The 20,047-nt window shown below is 38.4% G+C and overlaps 1 protein-coding gene and 1 non-coding gene across 3 annotated transcripts in view; one reads left to right on the top strand and one right to left on the bottom strand.

Moving 5' to 3' along the window:
• PPP3CC (protein phosphatase 3 catalytic subunit gamma) overlaps positions 1-20,047 on the bottom strand; it is a 99,084-nt gene that overhangs the window by 43,226 nt on the left and 35,811 nt on the right. For both annotated transcript variants that reach the window (XM_059371515.1, XM_059371525.1), the window contains exons 2-3: positions 9,356-9,553; positions 8,868-8,992 (exon numbers count right to left, since the gene is read on the bottom strand). In XM_059371515.1, the coding sequence (XP_059227498.1) occupies positions 8,868-8,992; positions 9,356-9,553 (323 nt within the window). The remainder of the gene's footprint in view (positions 1-8,867; positions 8,993-9,355; positions 9,554-20,047) is intronic.
• Positions 18,661-18,764, top strand: LOC132009415 (U6 spliceosomal RNA). Its single transcript, XR_009401910.1, has one exon. It is a non-coding gene; the product is annotated as a U6 spliceosomal RNA (small nuclear RNA).

Raw genomic sequence — 20,047 nt, 5'->3', positions numbered from 1 at the left:
GAGAGAGAAAAAGTACACACGTGCACACAAGCAGAAAGCCCAGTGTGGGGCTCCTCACAGAACCTGATCCTACGATCCCATGACCCTGAGATCATGACCAGAGCTGAAGTCAGATGTTTAAATGACTAAGCCACTAGGTCCCCCTAATGATGGACTTCTTAATAAATGTCTCTGGGACAACTGGTGCCATTTCAAAAAAATTAGAACCATAACCTACATAATATATAATAAATGAAAAATGAACAAGGGAGCTAATGGTATCAATATGAAACCAGTTAAGTTCTATAAGAAAAAATAGTGAGGAGTGCGTGAGTGGCTCAAGTCGGTTAAGTGTGTCTGCCTTCAGCTCAGGTCACGATCTCCAGGTCCTGGAATCAAGCCCCACATCAGGCTTCCTGCTCAGTTGGGAGTTTGCTTGTCCCTCTCCCTCTGCCTCTCCTCCTGCTTGTGCTTTCTCTCTCTCCCTCTCAAATAAACAATTAGCAAAAACTGATAAAACTAGATATTCATTTAACTTTTGACCTACCCTGAAGATACACCTCTAATAATAAGAAAATACATATGCACAAAGTTGCAGTATTCCTTATAATACAGCAAAATTTTGAGAACAACCTAAATGACCATACATAGGGCAGACGGCTGAGCAAATTAAGACACACTCACACAAGAAAGTACCATGAAGCTACAAAAACAAATAAACAAACAAACAAAAAAACCCAACAAAACAAAACAAAAAAAAACCAAACCAGACAGAGAGATCTCTATAAACTGATTTGGAACAATTCCCAAAATATACTGTGAAGTGAAAAAAGCAAAGTGCAAAAGAGTATGCTACCGTTTCTGTAAAAAAGAAGAAATATAAGAAATACACATGTACTGGGGTGCCTGGGTGGCTTAGTCGTTAAGCGTCTGCCTTTCGGCCTAGGTCATAATCCCAGGATCCTGGGATCGAGCCCCACATCGGGCTCTCTGCTCAGCGGGAAGCCTGCTTCTCCTCTCCCACTCCCCCTGCTTGTGTTCCCTCTCTCTGTGTCTCTATCAAATAAATACATAAAATCTTAAAAAAAAAAAAAAAAACCACACAGTTTTTTTAAAAAAAGAAATACACATGTATTCACTCATTTGTGCAGAAGAAATACAGGAAGGATAAATCAGAAACTGAAGTCACCTATAGTGGGCACAGAGGAAAGGGATGGAAGAAAGGGGGCACTGGGAAGAGTTTAAGAGCACTGAGGAGGGAGCAATGCTTCTCAAAGGATAACATTTTGGATAGCTTTGACTTCTAGAACAACAGTAATGTTTTACATATGTCCCCCGCAAAAATAAATAATTAAATCAACTAGCATGTGAAAGAAAACCCCAAAAAGAATACAAGCAGTAATAAACCTAACTGTATTATAAATAGATAAAGCAACAAAGAAGGGTATAGGAAAAAAAGAACTAACAAAAGTAACTTTGGAAAATAGCATTTTGTCTGCATACTGCAAGGCTAAAGACGTAGAGAAATATACACCAACACTGTATCTCTAGTTAATCTGTTTTCACAGCATGAATTGGCTTTATATACTTATTTCATGGGTATACTAGGATTGAACAGACAAGTGAATATATTGTAGGTAATGGGAATAGGAAAGGAAGACTAGACTGAATCTTGTGATGTTGGACTGGAATCAAAACTTACTCTTTTTTAGGGTATATACAGATAGATATAGAAACAAATAAAAATGTGGGGATATGTGCAGGTTAGTCTGTTTATATCTATTTCCTAGCTCCTGAGAGGGCCTAGGACCTCAAAATCACTATGTGTATTGATTTGGGACTACAAATAAATTTTAGCAAGAAGGCATATATGCAAACACAGAACCTGCAAATAATGATCAATCATATATACTCATCATGAAATATACATTATCTCAAACACAGTCTCCAAACACAAGCAAAAACAGGATTATGGTAAGAATCAGATAATCAATAACTGGAGTTAGCAATTTTGATACTCAAAAGCAACCCCTAGTTCAAGCAAAAAAAAAAATAATGAAAGTTACAAGGAACAATTCAATGCAAACAGAATTTTTCAATTGCATATTCAAACAATTACAATGCAAACAGAATGCGTTATTTTCAAATATATACAAGACAGCCACAAAGGGGCACCTGGCTGGCTCACTTGGTAGAACACGGCAACTCTTGATCTTGGGGCTGTGTGTTCAAACCCCATGTTGAGTATAGAGTACTTAAAAAAAAAAAAAATGGTCACATAAATCTACTAGGTACCTCATCACAAAGGAGTCTCAAAAAAATTCCAAAGTATGAGTATTATTCAAGTTATGTTCTCTAATTAAATTACATTAATTAGAATCAGTAACAAAATACTAACTCTAATAAAAAGTCCTGCATGACTGGAAACAAAAAAATATTACTTCATTATCCGAGAGCTAAAGAGAATTCTTAAAATATAAAATACTAAATGATAATAGGGGTGCCTGGGCAGCTCAGTGGGTTAAAGCCTCTGCCTTCAGCTCAGGTCATGAGCTTCTCAGCGGGGAGCCTGCTTCCTCCTCTCTCTCTCTCTGCCTGCCTCTCCCCCAACTTGAGATTTTTGTCTGCCAAATAAATAGATAAAATCTTTTAAAAATAATAATAAATGATAATAAAAACCATGCATATCAAAATCTGTGGAACCCAGATAGAGCAGCACTTAAAGGGCAATATACACTGACATTTATTTTTTTAAAAACAGATATGGAAATATGTTTGTAAATGTCTAATCTGTACCTTAAAGGTCAAACAAGAAACTCCTAACAGTGATTGTAAGACTGGAACATATGAGGAGATGCTCAGTTTCATTAGTAATTGGAGAAATAATAATTGAAACAATAACATACTATTTTAGACTCATCATTTATACTCAAAAATATTAGAAAATGAGACAAAACCAAATTCTGGAGAGAAGGCTGTAAGGAAATATGAACTCTTAGGTGTTACAGGCAGGCACATAGATCAGTACAGCTATTCTGAAGAGGAATCTGTGATTGTCAGTTCAAGAATGAAAGTATATATACCCCTTTCCCTGACAATTCCACTCTTGTTGATAAACCACAGAGAAACTACAACATGGGAACATCAGTGGATTTATATAAGAATATCCATCACAGCAACGTCAACTATAGAAAGAAACTGCAGGCGACACAGGTGTCCGCCATCGAGAATAAATGACTACAATGTCAGAGATGTGAACTATGGAACACTATGCAGCAGGCAGAAAGCAATGACCAGGAGAACTTGGATGAATCTAAAAATATCACGGTAAGTGAAAAACATCCAAATTAACAGAAACAAAGCTACAGCGGTGGTTCTCAGTGTGCTCAGATTCATCTCAAGTGTGGTACATTGGTATCACATGGCAACTTTTTAGAAATAGAGATTTTCAGACTCTATCTCAGATCTAGTGAATCAGAAATTCCAGATGGGGCCCAGCAATCTGTTTTGGAGCAACTGCTCCAGGAAATTATGATGCATGCTAACATGTGGGGACCACTGAATAAGCATCATAATACTAATGTAAAATTAAAATACTTTATCCACCAAAACATTACATATTAAAAAATTAATGTAATGTATTCTCTGGTATATACTAAACAAACAGAAACATATATAATGGCAAGAAGGAGAAAAAAAATTAGAGTTCACAGATAAGAAAAAAAGTAAAACAGCAGAGAGGGACTTTGCAATGACATAATAAATGTGTCATGACCTGAAGAGCTCGATTAATTCAACTGGGATTTTCCCACCTCCCAAAAAAGAAAGACTTTAAAATTCTAAATCCAGGTACTTCTCAATAAACCTAATATAAGTCACTCACATCTCTTGCCCATGCTTACTGGATTCAATTCCTAACTGACCTCCCTCCCTATACCCACTCTCAGGCTTCCATTCAGTTTACCACTAAACAGCCAGAATAACTGTTTTGTTTTGTTTGTTTGTTTTAGAGAGAGAGGGGAGGGAGAGAGGCAGAGGGAGAGTGAGAATCTTAAGCAGGCTCCATGCCCAAGAGGAGTCTGACATGGGGCTCAGCTCAATCTCACAACCCTGAGATCATGACCTGAGCCGAATTCAAGAGTCAGATGCTTAACCAAGAGAGCCACCCAGGTGTCCTCTGAGAAACTGTTTTAAAACATAAATACAAATATATCATTCCCTAGCTCCAATCTCCAATGGCTTCCTACCACATTCAGAATCAAACCCAAACTCCTTACTACAGTTTGCGAGGCCTGACATCATCTAACCCCTGCCTATCTCTCTGATACACTGCCTACAACTTCCCCTTACTCATTATTCCATCTAGCAGAACTGGCCTTGTTACTGTTCCTGGACTGCATTAGGCCAGCTCCAACCTCAGTACCTTTATACTTCACAGGTCCTCTGCAGGAATGTACTTACCCCTCCCCCGACCCCCACCACAAAGGCAGGGCTCATTCCCTCAGGTCTTTCAAGTTTTCTACTTACCAGTTAACACCTCTTCAAATAGGCCTTCCCTCATCTCCATCTAAATTAGCTATCCTAGAGCTCTTTTAGCCCCTTACCCTGACTTTTCACAGGCATAAACAAATACAAGATGCTGTCCCTTCAACAGAAAACACAGAATAGGACTTGGCTTTGCTTGTTCATCTCCATCCCCAGAATTTTTTTTTTTTTTTTTAAGATTTTATTTATTTGACAGAGAGATCACAAGTAGGCAGAAAGGCAGGCAGAGAGAGGGGGAAGCAGGCTCCCTGCTGAGCAGGGGGCCTGATGTGCAGCTCAATCCCAGGACCCTGAGATCATAACCTGAGTCAAAGGCAGAGGCCTAACCCACTGAGCCACCCAGGCTGCCCCTCCATCCCCAGAATTTAACAGTGTTTCTCAACAGAAGCACTACTGACAATTTGAAAAGCATGGTCCTTTGTTGTTTAGGAGTTTCCTGCATATTGGATGATGTGTGTTTCCCTGGACCCAGCTCATTAAATACCAGTAGGACCTCTCAAGTATTGTGACAAACTATTCATTCGTATGTCTGTACATAATTATGTGTACATCTGCAGTATTTCTCAAAAATGGAACTGTTGGATCAAAATATGTGTACATTTTGAGACAGACACTGCAAAACAAACATGAAACTTAAATATGTAGACACATATAAATATACTTAGATGACTTTTTTCTTTTTTTTGGTTGACTTTTGTTTTTGACATATCAAACTACACAGAATATTCCAAAGAAAAAGTTCATTAAATTCTAAATGAAATAAATCAGGCTGAGAAAAACAAAGACCATATGATTTCACTTCTGTGTGAAATCCAACACAAAGGAATGGAATAAATAAACAAACATACAAAAAGCAGAATCATACCTATAAATACAAAGAACATACTGATGGCTGCCAGAGGGGAACACACAGATGGTTGTTGGGGGACTCACAAAATGGGTGAAAGGAAGTAGGAGGTATACACTTCTAGTTATTGAATAAGTCATAGAAACAAGAGATACAGCATAGGGAACAGTAAAGATTATGGTAGCTACACTTGTGGTGAGCATAGACTTATAAACTTGTTGAATCACTACGTTGTACACTTGAAACTAATACAACATTGTGTGTTAACTACACTCAAAAAAAGGACATTAAATTCATATATATACTTAAAAGCACATTCTCTTTTTCTCTATTTCCCAGCCAAGAACATGATATATCTTTTTATTTAACAAGGTCTTTGTTTCTGACTCCTGAAAAGACCAAGTCACCTTTTTGAAGTAATGAGATATATAAAAGCAAAATTGATATCCATATTTCAGTGTAATTTGGTTGATGCACTTCTTGGCCTCTAATCTGAAGATTTTTTTTCCTTATATATGCAATTGCACAATTACCTTGTATAATTCAATTATAAGCTCATGATTTTTTTAAAAAATATTTTATTTATTTGAGAAAGCAAGCATGAACAGCGTGGAGGATCAGAGGAAGAGAGAGAAGCAGACTCACCGCTGAGCAAGGAGCCCAATGTGGGGGGTTGATCCCAGGACCCTGGGATCATGACCCGAGCTGAAGGCAGCCAGCCAACTGAGCCACCCAGGCCCCCCTACAGGCTCATAATTATCAGATTTGTTCAGACACTCAAAAATCACTTCTTTATTTCGGTGTGAACAGAATTTGTACTCCATTTCAACAATCCTTTCTGTATGTCAACAATTATTCATTAGTTGTCAACATGTCAACATGTCAACAATTGATCATCAAATAACATTTACATCACCTAGACATCTAAGAACATTTTCTCTTTGGTGACGCCTGTACATTTAGTATAACATATCCTATGCTGTATTATTGATTATATTTTCTGTGATATACATTTTATCCCTGTGACTTATTTATCTTACAACTGGAATTCTGTATCTCTTAATCCCCTCTACCTATTTTGCTCAACTCCCTACATCCCGCCCCCTCTGACAATCACCAATTTGTTCTCTGTGTTTATAAGTCTGCTTCTGTTTTGTTTGTTCATTTGTTTTGTAGATTCCACATATAAGTGAAATCATATACTATTTGTCTTTGTCTTGTTTCACTTAGCATAATATCCTCTAAGTCCATCCATGTTGTTGCAAATGGCCACATTTCATTCTCTTTTATGTTGGAGTAATATTCTATTATATCCGGTATATATATATACAGACCACATTTTCTTTATCCATTCATCTACTAATGGACACTTAGGTTACTTGGAATAGAGAAACATTTCAATGATACAGTCTGCAGGTATCATCTCCACCCATCCCAGATACATACTTAAAAGAACTTGGAAATTTACTGAGCAGCAGGGAAACAATTATTTTCTTAGCTTCTACCACTAATTTGTGTCCTCATAGATGACACTAAATTAATCTGAGGCTCTGGCAGGTAACACTGAACTCTTCTGATTCATGAATTTAAACCGCCCCTCTAACAGAAGAGGACAATCTATTTCTCCTGTATATTTTTCTGGCAGCTTTAGAATAACTGCTGCTTCTTTGAATGAGCACTAGGTAAGATGGCTGATTTGGATCTAGGAGTGATGCTGCACATACAATAAGTCTTTAGCCACTAGAAACTAAGCACAGTGAGACCATCACACTATGAGGGAGAAGCAGAACTAAAGACTACAAGAACAGCGAGCAGACTCAATTTCTCATCTCAAACTTATCCTGGCCACATTATAAATTTAGTTACCTGCACTATTCAAAAGTTACTTCTCTTTTATTTGCCAAGCACATATAGCTGAATCAATGGACATTAAATATGAATGTGCTTTGGTTCCACTGTACTCAAGTCTTTGCATTAGGTTCTAAAATAGTTTTATCTTTTATATACAATAGCTTGACTTGAATTCTTTTTTCTTTTCTTTTTTTTTAAATTTTATTTATTTATTTGACAGAGAGATAGAGATCACAAGTAAGCAGAGAGGTAGGCAGAGAGAGAGGGGGAAGCAGGCTCCCCACTGAGCAGGAGCCCAATGCGGAGGCTAGTTCCCAGGACCCTGAGATCATAACCTGAGCTGAAGGTGGAGGCTTAACCCACTGAGCCACCCAGGTGCCCCGAATTCTTTTTTCTTAAAAAAAATATTTTAGGGAGCCACTGGGTGGCTCAGTGGGTTAAAGCCTCTGCCTTTGGCTCAGGTCATGATTCTGGGGTCCCTGCATCGGGCTCTCTGTTCAGCCAAGGAGCCTGCTTCCTCCTCTCTCTCTGCCTGCCTCTCTGCCTACTTGTGATCTTTGTCTGTCAAATAAATAAATAAAATCTTTAAAAATATATATATTTTATTTATTTATTTGAGAGAGAGAAAGAGAAAGAGCAGGGGGAGGAGCAAAGGGGGAGGGAAAGAGAGAATTCCAAGCAGGGCTCCAAAGTGCAGCCCGACATGAGGTTCGACCTCACAATGCTGAGATCATGACCTGGGTTGAAATCAACAGTCGAATGCTTAACAAACGGAGCCACCCAGGTGCCCCTACTTTATTTTAATTCTAATTATTTTTTCTCATCATTCAATTTTCCAAATATATTTAAGTAAATTGTGAGTTTCCATTAACTTCATTAAATTTAATCATTTTTTCCTTTAATGAACAATAATTAACTGCTTACCATGTGCAACAATATAAAAAATTATTCCTATGATAAACTAAGTGCCTGCTTATTTAGCATCAGGCGTTAATCTAAAAGTAAATCGTAGGGGCACCTGGGTGGCTCAGTGGGTTAAAGCCTCTGCCTTCGGCTCGGGTCGTGACCCCAGGGTCCTGGGATGGAGCCCCGAGTCGGGCTCTCTGCTTGGCAGGGAGCCTGCTTCCTCCTCTCTCTGTGCCTGCCTCTCTGCCTACCTGTGATCTCTCTCCATCAAATAAATAAATAAAGTCTTAAAAAAAAAAATTGTTCTAGGATTGCTATGACATTTAGTATCCTTTTTAAAATAAATAAATAAAAGTAAATCGTAGCCCAGCAATTTATGGTTTTATAATTAAGATCTGCTAATTCAAACCCTGTTTAGGGTGAATAGCCATTTATGTCATTTAAACACAGCCTATACACTATCATGAAGAGGAAAGGTTGGTAAGCATTTAACTTATTTGCAAAGCTGGGTTAATACAGCTTCCTATATGTCTACTACATATAGAAGCTACAAGAAGGAACAGATCTTTCTTCTATAAATGAATACATTTCTCTAACACTTTAATACTGGAAGTACTGAAGTTTATAAATTCTGCCAGTGTTCTCATTTTAATTTTTTCTACTAAAGAAAGGAAAGCAAATTTCTAAAAAAAAAAAAAAGACAATATGATTGTTCCAACGTATCCAGTTTAATTTTTACCTCTATACTGAAATAGCCTCTGTCCACATAATCACCCAGAAAGAGGTAGCGTGTGTTACTAGGTGATCCTCCAACTTCAAACAACTTCATCAGGTCAAAGAATTGTCCATGAATGTCACCACACACTAGGGAAAAAAGGACACAAAGTGAGATGAAAAATTATGTCTTATAAGAGAAATGGCAATATACCATATTTCCATTTAAAAATTATATAATTGCCATTAAAAGATCATAGTTTAGCTTTTAAATCACATAAGCTTTTGACTGGAATGTTCTATAATTGTGGTCAATCTATCAATACTGAATAGTCCTACTGAAAATATTAGGTATTTTAAATTTTATTTCTTTGATGAATAACAAACATACTGAATAATCCTAAGACTATCTCATAATTCCTAGAAAAATTATCACATAGCTTAGTTGGTTATTTGTAATCATTTTTCAAATTAGCTCAAATCTAAGTGCCACCATGCAATTAGTTCTCATACCCGTGATTGGAGCCTCTACTTCTATCATGGTCTTCTCTTGTCTCAGGATGGCAGCCCCATCATTGATTATCTTTAAGGCTACTTCCTCTTCCAGTCGCCCTTCCTTCACCAAATGGTTTTTCAAAATATCAATTTTAGGTTTCCCATTCTCAAATACTTCCTTCAAAGTAAGCCGCTGGGTTGGAGGAAAGGGAACAGCTAGGAGGAGAGAAAAAGTAATTTAAAATACTTAAATGTACAGAGAACCATGACCCCATTTCTTTATGCAACAAATTAAACCTAATACATCACTATGATCTCACATCCACAACACCAGAAGTATATGGGGAAAGAAATCTGAGATACTATCATACTATAGATGATAGATTCTAATTTTTAAAAAGGCCACAGTTAAAGTCAAAGTTATTTAGGAGATGTATGCATATCTGTATAGGTATGGATTATGTTTTCACATATAAACATGAAAGACTTGAAGATGATTCAGAAAATAAACTAAAAAACCAGGGACTAGATGATATGAGTATCTTTTCTCTATTGCAAAGGTGTTAAAAATGAAACTGTGGTTAAAATGAAGGGAAAGAAATCACAACACTGAAGGGCATTTATTTTTCCATAGAACTGACATAATGGAACCGTGTTTTAGAAGTCTGACTTCAGCTCCTGATCAGGGGAATCATACTTGTATACTTTATTATTAAAAGGTAGTTGACTAAGATATTACTGATAACAAGCACACTGCTAACTGAATAGAGCTGTTCCTGAGAATTACTCACTACAGTAAAACAGCATAAAGTTGGAGAGAACAGATAAGGAAGGTCTAGCTGTGTTTTCTAATCTGTAAATGCTAAAAACTAACTTGTTTATTCTTGATATAAAGTTCATGTAATATCATTGTGAACTACCAACTTTAACAAAATTTTTTTGACTTTTATTTTTAAAGATTTTATTTATTTATTTGACAGAGAGAAATCACAAGTAAGCAGAGAGGCAGGCAGAGAGAGGAGGAAGCAGGCTCCCCGCAGAGCAGAGAGCCCGATGCGGGGCTCGATCCCAGGACCCTGGGATCATGACCTGAGCCGAAGGCAGAGGCTTTAACCCACTGAGCCAACCAGGCACCCCTTTTTCTGACGTTTTTAAAATTGGCCATCATCTCATTGTATGATGGAAGTCTGCTTAAGATTATAATGTAGTCTACTTTAGATTATCTATGATCTAACATCTACAAGCCTATGCATTTAAAAGATGAGCTCATTTTAATTTGTAATTTATGCCTGGTGGTTCTACTTCTAGCTTTATGGTACGCGGCTCCTGGCTAGCTTAGTCAGAGAAGCAAGCAACTCTTGATCTTGGGGTTATGAGTTCAATCACCATGTTGAGATTATTTAAATAAGTAAATAAACTTTAAAGGTGGGGGGGCACCAAAATGAACAAGACAGTAAACAACATGTGTTGGAAAGGCTGTGGAGAAAGGGCAAACCTCTTACACTGTTGATGGGAATACAAGTTGGTGCAGCCACTTTGGAAAACAGCATGGAGATTCCTTAAGAAATTAAAAATAGAGCTACCCTATGATCCTGCAATTGCACTACTGGGTATTTACCCCAAAGATACAGATGGAGTGAAAAGAAGGGCCATCTGTACTCCAATGCTCATAGCAGCAATGGTCACAGTTGCCAAAATGTGGAAAGAGCCAAGATGCCCTTCAACAGATGAATAGATAAAGAAGACATGGTCCAGGGGTGCCTGGGTGGCTCAGAGGGTTAAGCCTCTGCCTTCAGCGCAGGTCATGATCTCAGGGTCCTGGGATCAAGCCCCACATCGGGCTCTCTGCTTAGTGAGAGCCTGCTTCCTCCTCTCTCTCTGCCTGCCTCTCTGCCTACTTGTGATCTCTGTCTGTCAAATAAATAAATAAAATCTTAAAAAAAAAAAAAAGAAGAAGAAGACATGGTCCATATATACAATGGAGTATTCTGCCTCCATCAGAAAGGATGAATACCAACTTTTTTATTAACATGGATGGGAATGGAGGAAATTATGCTGAGTGAAATAAGTCAAGCAGAGAGAGTCCATTATCATATGAGGTTTCACTTACTTGTGGAGCACAGGAATAATACGAAGGATATTAGAAGAAGGAAAGGAAAAGTGAATTGGGGGAAATTGGAGAGGAAGACAAACCATGAGAGACTGTGGACTCAAAAACAAACTGAGGGTTTTGGAGGGGAGGGGTTGGTGGGTTAGATAAGCCTCGTGGTGGGTATTATGGAGGGCACATATTGCATGGAGCACTAGGTGTGGTGCATAAACAATGAATCTTGGAACATTGGAAAAAAAATCAAATTTAAAAAAATACAACCTAAAGAAAAGAGGGGCGGCACCTGGGTAGCTCAGCTGGTTAAGTGTCCAACTCTTGATTTCGGCTCAGGTCATGATCTCAGGGTTCTGAGATCTAGCCCCATGTTGGGCTCTGAGCTGGATGTGGAGCCTGCTTAGGATTCTTTCCCTCCTTCTCCCTCTCCCCCAAGCCTGCACACACATGGTGTGTGACTTCACTCTTACTCTCTCTCAAAAAAAAAAAAAAAAGAAAGAAAAGAAAAAAGAGAGAATTAAGCTGAAATCTACAGGCACTATAAAAATTTTAGAATTAAAAATCCTATGGTAAGTTCACCATGCTCTTAGCTACAACTTGACTCATTTGGGTTATTCAAAGCTTACTGAAAAAATTATAGTACCGGGGCACCTGGGTGGCTCAGTTGGTTAAGCAACTGACTTCAGCTCACGTCATGATCCTAGAGTCCCGGGATCAAGCCACACATGAGCTCCCTTCTCAGCAGGGATCCTGATTCTCCATCTCTTCCCAGCTCAGTGCTCTCTTTCTCTCTCTCTCAAATAAATAAATAAAATATTTTTTTTAAGTGGAAAAAACTAAGAATATAAGTCTTAGAAAAGTTCTCTTTAAAGAAATTTACACAAGGTTCAATCAAGAGCCTATGTATGTGACTTCAGAGAACACCAAGTCCTCTGAAATCTTGATTCAGAAAAATAAATGGACGGTTCCACATTTAATCATTACCCTTTTCATACTTAATTTACCTCTTTTTGATTTTCAAGCTCTTACTCTCAATTTCTGGCTAACCAATCTGCCCTTCTCCATTTTGAAATGAACCCCACAGAGAGCCCGATTGTTTTTATCCCCACTATGTAAATAAAAGAAATTGGCCAACAAACTAAAAATAAATGAAACGATATAAAATCAAATATATTAGAGTTGACAAAAAAGGTATTATAATAGAGGTAGTTCCAGAGACAAGAGGTCCACAGATATTATTTGACTTCTAACAGCAATATTATTACTACTAATGAAAATAATTTCCCTTCAATACTTAGTTGTAATCAGGTAACAGTTTACAAAATAGGAAAATCATTTTTTCTATATATCATAAAAGTTATGTAAGGAGAGGTGACAACAACCTAAAGAACTCTTGAGAAAGAAATTTAGAAAGGTATCTTTTCTTTCTCTCAAATTCTTCCATTGTGATTTACTTAAAAAACGAGTAAACAAGTCACTTAGTTAAATGAAAACAAAAGCAAGGCTGAAGTGGATTAAGGGGATTAAGCCCAGCTAAAAGAAATGGGACACAGCTGATCCAGGAACACTAAAGGGAATTAAGATGGGCTTGAGACAATATGCTTAACAGAAAGTTCCAGAAGAGTCCTAAATTTTTAGCTAAGGACAAATAAAATCAATTTCCTTCAAATCCGAAGAAAAGAATCTTCAACCTTAAAGGAGTGGGTCCTCTCCTCAAGTTATTTCTAGCTATGTTTAGAAGCCCTGAATTCCATTTTCCTTATTAGAAAGTTGTATACACACTATAGTTGACATTGATTCATACAAGAGTGGGAACAGCCCCCATCCTGAGAGGACTAAAGGAAATCTAGCTAAGTTTGGCCATGGAAAGAAATAGCAAGAGCTTGCCAATTAAACTTTAAATCTATATTTTTTTAAAAATATGCCCCAAGTACAGTGACCATATGTCTGAGTATGCCTATTTGGATATTCTCAAGATTATTTATCTTGTCCTAATGTGATTTAATAGCATCCTCTTTTACTCTCAAGTATCCTGATTTAAATCACCTACCCAGAAACAATATTCTCCAGAATCAGCTGGGGTGTTTGTTTAGAATGTAGATTCTTCAGCATTAGCCTGGTAGAATCAAAACTTTTGGGGACTCTATACAGTCATCTGCTTTGTTAACAGGCATCCCAGGCAACAGTTGTGCACACTAAAATTGGTTAGAGTGCACCAGGAAAATGGTTTAAGGGAACTCTAAGTAAAGACACAACTAATCTTGGGGCATCTGGATGGCTCAGTTTGTTAAGCATCTGCATTCAGCTCAGGTCATGATCTTAGGGTCTCAGGATCAAGCCCCGCATTGGGCTTCTTGCTCAGCAGGGAGTGTACATCTCTCTCTCCTTCTACCTGCCACTAGCTCTGCTTGCGCTCCCCCTCTTTCTCTAACAAATAAATAAATAAAATCTTAAAAATTAAAAAGATACAACTAATCTCAAATAATCAGCACCTTCATTCCCAGTCATCACAAAGTAATAGTTTACAGGTCTTTATGTCCTTTTCCCAGTCTCTACTGTGACCACATGGAAACAGAAGTTTGGAATTTCTGAATGAAAAAAAGAGGATCTAGAGTAGTGCTTTGCAAACTACTTGTGGGAACTGCCCCACTCCAAGCTCTAACCTGTCAAAACCTGTACTTTGTAAAATGCAGTAAAAATAAATCACCAGAAAAATGATCACATGCTTAGATGCTGTGCCAATGTCAAACTGCTATTTAAGTTCTTAAATGCTCAATTTCTGTACTTATTGAAGCTAATAACAGGTTATAAACTGACACGGATCCATGGACCACACTTTGCATGTAACACTGGTTTAGATAAACATGGAGTCAGGGGAACAAGAATAGGACTAAAATTAAAATCTGAATACTATGTATGTACACATCTTCAAGCCCGAGTTTATTTTATCTAATGTACACATAAGAGGATTTTCAGCTGACTTCACTATTCACTTCACAGTGAATAATCTTTTCTAAGAACCCAAGTCTCCATCACATTCATTTCCAACTGTTTTTAATGGCACACAGGATTTCACTAACAAGAAATAGAACAAAACACTATATGCAGGCAATGAACAAGCTGAAGTTTCAGCTTCTAACATCTTACACCTACTTTAAACTATGAAGTATATGAATTCTAACACAGAGTTTCAGTTCCTACATCCTTTCAAATTATAAACCAACTACTCAACACCAAGCACTGGAGTTTCTCTTCTTCGTTTCTGAGGCTGTGTGTCACCTCTTTAAACACTCCACTTATGGTCATACTTCTAAAACAATGTTTTAGCACAATTTTTCAAATTCCAAAGAAAATGTATTTAAGTTATTCGAGACATTTTATTTGTTCAAAAAATTAAATTAGGCATTTTTATTTTTATTTTTTAAAGATTTTTATTTATTTATTTGACAGAGAGAAATCACAAGTACACTGAGAGGCAGGCAGAGAGAGAGAGAGGGAAGCAGGCTCCCTGCTGAGCAGAGAGCCCGATGTGGGACTCGATCCCAGGACCCTGAGACCATGACCTGAGCCGAAGGCAGCGGCTTAACCCACTGAGCCACCCAGGCGCCCCAAATTAGGCATTTTTAAATGAAAGAATCAAATGTCAACAGTGTCAGCATTCAATTTACTGCTTTATCAGGGCGCCTGGGTGGCTCAGTGGGTTAAAGCCTCTGCCTTCGGCTCATGATCCCCGGGTCCTGGGATCGAGCCCCACATCGAGCTCACTGCTCAGCAGGGAGCCTGCTTCCTCCTCTCTCTCTGCCTGCCTCTCTGCCTCCTTGTGATTTCTATCTGTCAAATAAATAAATAAATCTTTAAAAAAAGTTTACTGCTTTATCAGTTATATCATATCATAATTTGGGAGGGGGGAGTGATCCCTTCATTTTTAATATAGGTCTGTTATTTTATAAACTACAAACCCTACCAATGAAGAAGAGTTAACAAAGGGATTGAAGGGTCTCAAAACACCAGCATAGAGTTAAAAGAAAACAAAAACAAAAATAACTATGAACCAAAAGGTGACTTATCCAGAAATGTGACAATTCAGGGAATATAAAATTACGGTACCTGGGTGCCTTGGTGGCTCAGCGGGTTAAAGCCTCTGCCTTTGGCTCGGTCATGATCTCAGGGTCCTGGGATCGAGCCCCGCATCATGCTCTCTGCTCAGCAGGGAACCTGCGTCCCCTTCTCTCTCTGCCTGCCTCTCTGTCTGCTCATGATCTAGGTCAAATAAATAAATAAAATCTAAAAAATAATAAAATAAAATAACGGTACTTTTTTCCCCTGAAGAGTAGAAGAGGTCTTGTAAATCAAGGATGATTGGTATTTTAAAAAGCCACTTGAAGTGTAGCCACATAAAAAATAAATATTCACAATAAATAATGGGGGAAAATGATTTGGCATAAATAATAAAACTAAAGAATTGTGAAAATGGTTTTATTTCATAATTAACATAATTTGCAGCATAATCAAGTATAACTAAGGGTTTTATCACAAACCTTGTAAAAACTGATTAGCCTAAAGGCTTCTTTGAACTCCAGGCTCTTAAGTTCAACCACCCAATTAATATCTACTTGGATGTTTAATACATATTTAGAATTTAACATGTCACGGAAACAACCTAAGAGTTGACTAATGGATGAATGGATATAGAAATGATGATATTTTCATACAAAGGAATTTTATTCAGCCATAAAATATGAGAAAGTGACATTATGGATGATACTGGAGGGTATTATCCTAAGTGAAATAAGTCAGAGAAAGACAAATACTGTATGATCTCACCACATGTAGATTCAAGCCAAAATAAAACTCACAGAAAAAGAGATGGGACCTGTGGATACCAGAGGCCAGAGGCAGAGGTGGAGGGGAGGTGGAAATGGGAGCACTGTAGTCAAAAGATACAAATTTCTGGGGCACCTGGGTAGCTCAGTTGATTGAACGTCCGACTCTTGATTCTGGCTCAGGTCATGATCTCAGGGTCCTGAGATCAAACCCCATGTAGGGCTCCGAACTCAATGGGGAGTCTGCTTGGGATTTACTCTCTCCCTCTCTCTCTGCCCCCTGACCCACACACTCTCTCCCTAAAACAAATCTTTTTTAAAAAGACATAAACTTCCAGTGATAAGGTAAATAAATACTAGGGATATAATATACAACATGATAACTACAACTAACACAGCTGTAAGATCTATAGGACGGTTGTTAAGAGTAAATCCTAAGGGGGAAAAAAAAAAGCAAATCCTAAGAGTTCTCATCACAAGCAGAAAATTCTTTTTCTTTTCTTCTTTCTTTTCTTTTTATTGTATCTATATGAAAAGATGGATGTTAGCTAAAGTTACTGTGGTAATCATTTCAAACTATATGTAAATCAAACCATGATGCTGCATGCTTTAAACTTATACGGTGAGAAAAAATTAACATATGTCCAAAATTAAACTTATTATTTCCCATACCACCTCTAGTCTTTTCCATCTAAATATATAGAACCACACTCAACCCAGTTGCTCAGGCCAAAAAGCTAGGCAGTCCTCCCTTAATCACAATTTCCCCAATACTCCCCAAATCCCAATTTATCAGGAAGTCTGGCTGATTCCATCTTTTTTTTTTTTTTTAAAGATTTTATTTATTTTGTTTGACAGAAAGAGATCACAAGTAGGCAGAGAGGCAGGCAGAGAGAGAGGGAAGAGGAAGCAGGCTCCCTGCTAAGCAGAGAGGCCGATGCGGGGCTCAATCCCAGGACCCTGGGATCATGACCTGAGCCGAAGGCAGAGGCTTTAACCCACTGAGCCACCCAGGCGCCACCCCCCCCCCTTTTTTAAGTAAGCTCTGGGCACACCTGGGTGGTTGTTGGTTAAGCATCTGCCTTCAGCTCAGGTTGTGATCTCAGGTTCTAGGATCAAGTCTCCCATCCTGCTCCTTGCTTAGTGGGGAGACTGCTTTTCCTTCCGCCTATTGCTCCTACTGCTTGTGTGGTCTCTCTCTCTCTCTGACAAATAAATAATAAAACCTCACCAAAAAAAAAAAAAAAAAAAAGGTAAGCTCTGTGTCCAACGTGGGATTTGAACCCATGACCCAGAGGTGAAGAGTCACACACAGTCACATGCTCTGCCTAATCTCTATAAAATATACCTCAAATTTGGACAGTCTGGGGTGCCTGGGTGGCTCAGTAGGTTAAGCCTCTGCCTTCGGCTCAGGTCATGATTCCAGGGTCCTGGGATGGAGCCCCACACTGGGCTCCCTGCTGGGTGGGAGACCTGCTTTTCCCTCTCCCACTCCCCCTGCTTGTGTTCCTTCTCTTGCTGTGTCTCTGTCAAATAAATAAATAAAATCTTAAAAAAAAAAATCTGACAGTCTCCAGCTGGCCCTCATTTGTGTTGGGAGCGCAATGCAACCATTCTAACAGGTGTGAGACGATGTCTTCACTGTGGTTTCAATATGCATTTTCTTGATAATTAGTGAGTGATATCAAACAGCTTTTCATGTACCTGTTGACCTTCTATATGTCTTCTTTGGGAAAATGTCTATTCAGTTCCTTTCCCCTTTTTGTTAATCAGACTGTTTTGCTTATTTTTGCTGTTAAGTTGTACAAGTTCAGGGGCGCCAGGGTGGCTCAGAGGGTTAAAGCCTCTGCCTTCAGCTCAGGTTCACAGTCCCAGAGTCCTGGAATCGAGCCCGGCATCGGGTTCTCTGCTCAGCATAGAACTTGCTTCCTCCTCTCTCTGCCTGCCTCTCTGCCTGCTTGTGATCACTGTCTGCCAAATAAATAAATAAAATCTTAAAAAATAATAATAATAATAATCTAAAACTAGCCTAGGGACACCTGGGAGGCTCAGCCAGTTAAGTATCTGCCTTCAGCTCAGGTCATGATCCCTGGGTCAGCAGACTGAGTCCCACATCTGGCTCCTTGCTCAGCGGGAGCCTGCTTTTCCCTCTGTGTGCTGCTCTCCCTGCTCATGCCATCTCTGTCTGACAAATAAATAAATAAACTCTTTCAAAAAATGCATCAAACTAAAGAATGATCCAAGAGTAAGGGAATATTGGAGCTGAGTATAGAGAAAAAGTTGGCATTTTTATAATGTGTTCTAGGCAATCTGTAAGTTGTTTCTATTAGTCCTCCAAATTCAAAATCAGAGGATTTTAAGAAATTTCAAAACAGTTTTAGAAGTTAGAAAATTGGGTGCTCACCTCAGCAGTACATGTACTAAAATTAGAACGATACAGAGATTAGCATGGCCCCTGTACAACAATGATACACAAATTTGTGAAGTGTTCCACAGTTTTCAGATGCAGTGAAAAGAAGGAGCAAACACACTCCAATGTTCATAGCAGCAATGTCCACAACAAGCAGACTGTGGAAGGAGTGGAGATATCCTTCAACAGATGAATGGATAAAGAAGTGGTTCAAATATAATGGAACATTCCTCAGCCGTCAGAGAGGATGAATACCTACTATTTGCACTGACGTGGATGGAACTTGAGGGGATGATGCTGAGTGAAATAAATCAAGCAGACTGAAACACAATTATCATATGGTTCCACCCATATGTGGAACATAAGGAATAGAATGAAGGACCACAGGGGAAGGGAGGGAAAACTGAATGGGAAGTTGTACAAGTTAATCTTTTTATCCATTTAAAAACAAACTAAGGGTAACAGAAGGGAGGGGGGTGGAGGGACGGGGTAACCGGATGATGGGTATTAAGGAGGGCACGTATTGTGATGAGCACTGGGTGTTATATTCAACTAATGAATCATTGAACACTACAACAAAAACTAATGATGTACTATATGTTGACTAACTGAACATAATAAAAAAAGGTTAGAAAATTGGGGACTGGGATGCCCTACATTAATTTTCATTAATATCACATATTAAACTAAAAACGGTTACATGCTAAGCCTTAGGCTAGACACAGCAAAATGTGTTACTAGATTAGCTTTCTAATTTTGACCTATTATGAATAAAGTTGCTATGGGAGCACCTGGCTGGCTCAGTCAGTGAAGCATGTGATCCTTGATCTTGGGGTCATGAGTTCAAGCCCCATGCTAGGTGTGGGTATTACTTTAAAAAATAAAATAAAATGAATAGAAGTTGCTATGAACATTTTCTATCTCTCTTACAGTGGACATAAACACTCCTCTCTCTTGGGTATATATTTAGGGGTGGGACTGCAAGATAGGGGGTAGACATAAGTTTTGTCAAACAGTTCACCAAAGGCTTATACTATTTTATTCACACCAGTGAGTTGTGAGGGTTCTAGTTTCTCTATAGCCTTGCCAACATTTGGTATTGGTTAAGCTTTTAAATTTTATTCAATAATACTGAGTGTCTACAGGTACCTCTTTGGGGTTCTAATTTACAAATCCATGATGAAAAATAATGTTGAGCACATTTCCATCTGTTTATTGGCCATTTAGCTATCTTTGGGACATGTCTAATCAATCTTTTTATCCATTTAAAAATTTACTTAATAGGGGCGCTTGGGTGGCTCAGTGGGTTAAGCCGCTGCCTTCGGCTCAGGTCATGATCTCAGGGTCCTGGGATCGAGCCCCGCATCGGGCTC

Source organism: Mustela nigripes, chromosome 1 (genome assembly GCF_022355385.1).
Source record: "Mustela nigripes isolate SB6536 chromosome 1, MUSNIG.SB6536, whole genome shotgun sequence".
Lineage (NCBI taxonomy): Eukaryota > Metazoa > Chordata > Mammalia > Carnivora > Mustelidae > Mustela > Mustela nigripes.
Note: the sequence above shows the minus strand (reverse complement) of the source record. Positions and strands in the feature narration are given on the sequence as shown.